General features: G+C 67.5%; 1 protein-coding gene across 1 annotated transcript in view; it reads right to left on the bottom strand.

Moving 5' to 3' along the window:
- The window catches only part of LOC113942109 (filamin-A-like), a gene marked incomplete at its 3' end in the record, with an annotated part of 1839 nt that extends 475 nt beyond the window's left edge, over positions 1-1364 (bottom strand). The window contains exons 1-2 of the mRNA XM_027633244.1: positions 1193-1364; positions 16-134 (exon numbers count right to left, since the gene is read on the bottom strand). Of these exons, the coding sequence (XP_027489045.1) occupies positions 16-134; positions 1193-1364 (291 nt within the window). The remainder of the gene's footprint in view (positions 1-15; positions 135-1192) is intronic.
- Between the last annotated feature and the right edge of the window lie 123 nt (positions 1365-1487).

Raw genomic sequence — 1487 nt, 5'->3', positions numbered from 1 at the left:
AAGCCCCCCCCTCACCTCCTCCCGGTGCCCGGCGGGGTCCTCCACGTAGACCAGCACATCCCCCTGCCCCGCGCTGATGGTCTCCACCGTGAACTCGGCCCGTTGCTTCACCATGTTCCCGGTGGGCTCGATCCCTGCGGGACCCCCAGTCAGCCCCCTGCCCCGCCACGGGGGTCCCAGAGCCATCCTGGGGGTCCCGCACCCACCATGGGGGTCCTGCACCCACCACGGGGGTTCCCAGACACACCCGAGGGTCCCACAACCACCCAAGGGGTCCCAGAGCCACCAAAGGGTCACTGTGCTCCCAGTGGGCTCCATCTCTGTGGGACCCCCAGTCAGCCCCCTCCAGTCCACCCCAGGGGTCCCACATCCACCATGGGGGTCCTGCACCCACCACGGGGGCTCCCAGATGCACTCGAGGGTCCCAGAGCCACCACGGGGGTCCCAGAGCCACCACGGGGGTCCCGCACCCACCCCGGGGGTCCCAGAGCCACTAAAGGGTCACCATCTCTGTGGGACCCCCAGTTGTACCCCCCAGCCCATCCCAGGGGTCCCACACCCATCCCAGGGGTCCCAGAGCCACCCCAGGGGTCCCACACCCACCCTGGGGGTCCCACATTCCCTGTGGGCTCATTCCCCGTGGAACTCCCATCAGCCCCCCCTGCCCACCATGGGGGTCCCAGAGACACTTCAGGGGTCCTCCACACCCACCACAGGGGCCCCTCCAGACCTATAAGGGGTCCCCCCCCAGATCTATGGGGTGGGGGGCTCCCAGAGCCCCCCAGGAAGGGGTGAAGGACCCCAAATCAACAGGGAACTGCCCCCTCAATACCCCCAAACCAGCACCACCCCACACCTACAAGTGAGCCCCCACAGATTTATGGGGCATGGGTCACATAGGTTCCCCAGGATGGGGTGAGGAACCCCAAATCCACAGGGAACCATCCCCACAACACCAAATCCCCAAGGACCCCAAATCCCCAGGGCACTGTCCCCTCAACACCCCCAAACCAGCACCACCCCGCACCTACAAATGAGCCCCCCTCAGATTTATGGGGTGGGGGCCACATGGGCCCCCCAGGATGGGGTGAAGGACCCCAAATCCCCAGGGAACTGCCCCCCACAAAGCCCCAAAACCACCGTGACCCCCAAGGCCGGGTGGGGCCGGGGGGTCCCGCAGCCCCCCCCTCACCTGGGCCGTAGGCTCGGGCCTTCTTGGGGTTGAGTTTGGGGCGCAGGGGGGCCCCCGGTTTGAGCTTGGCCTTGGGGAACTGGGACAGGTACGTCATCACCGAGTGCTCGTCCACGTTGGGGTCCACGATCTCCTCGGGGGTGATCACCTGGGGGGGGCATGGGGGGGGCATTGGGGGGTCATTGGGGTCCCCCTGAACCCCCCCAGCCTGGGGGTGATCACCTCGGGGGGAGTGTAATTAGAGGGTCACCAAGGGGGTCATTGGGGTCCCCCTGAACCCCCAGGTTGGGGGGGG

Source organism: Corapipo altera, unplaced genomic scaffold, assembly GCF_003945725.1.
Source record: "Corapipo altera isolate COAL_440 unplaced genomic scaffold, ASM394572v1 59476, whole genome shotgun sequence".
Classification (NCBI taxonomy): Eukaryota; Metazoa; Chordata; class Aves; order Passeriformes; family Pipridae; genus Corapipo; species Corapipo altera.
Note: the sequence above shows the minus strand (reverse complement) of the source record. Positions and strands in the feature narration are given on the sequence as shown.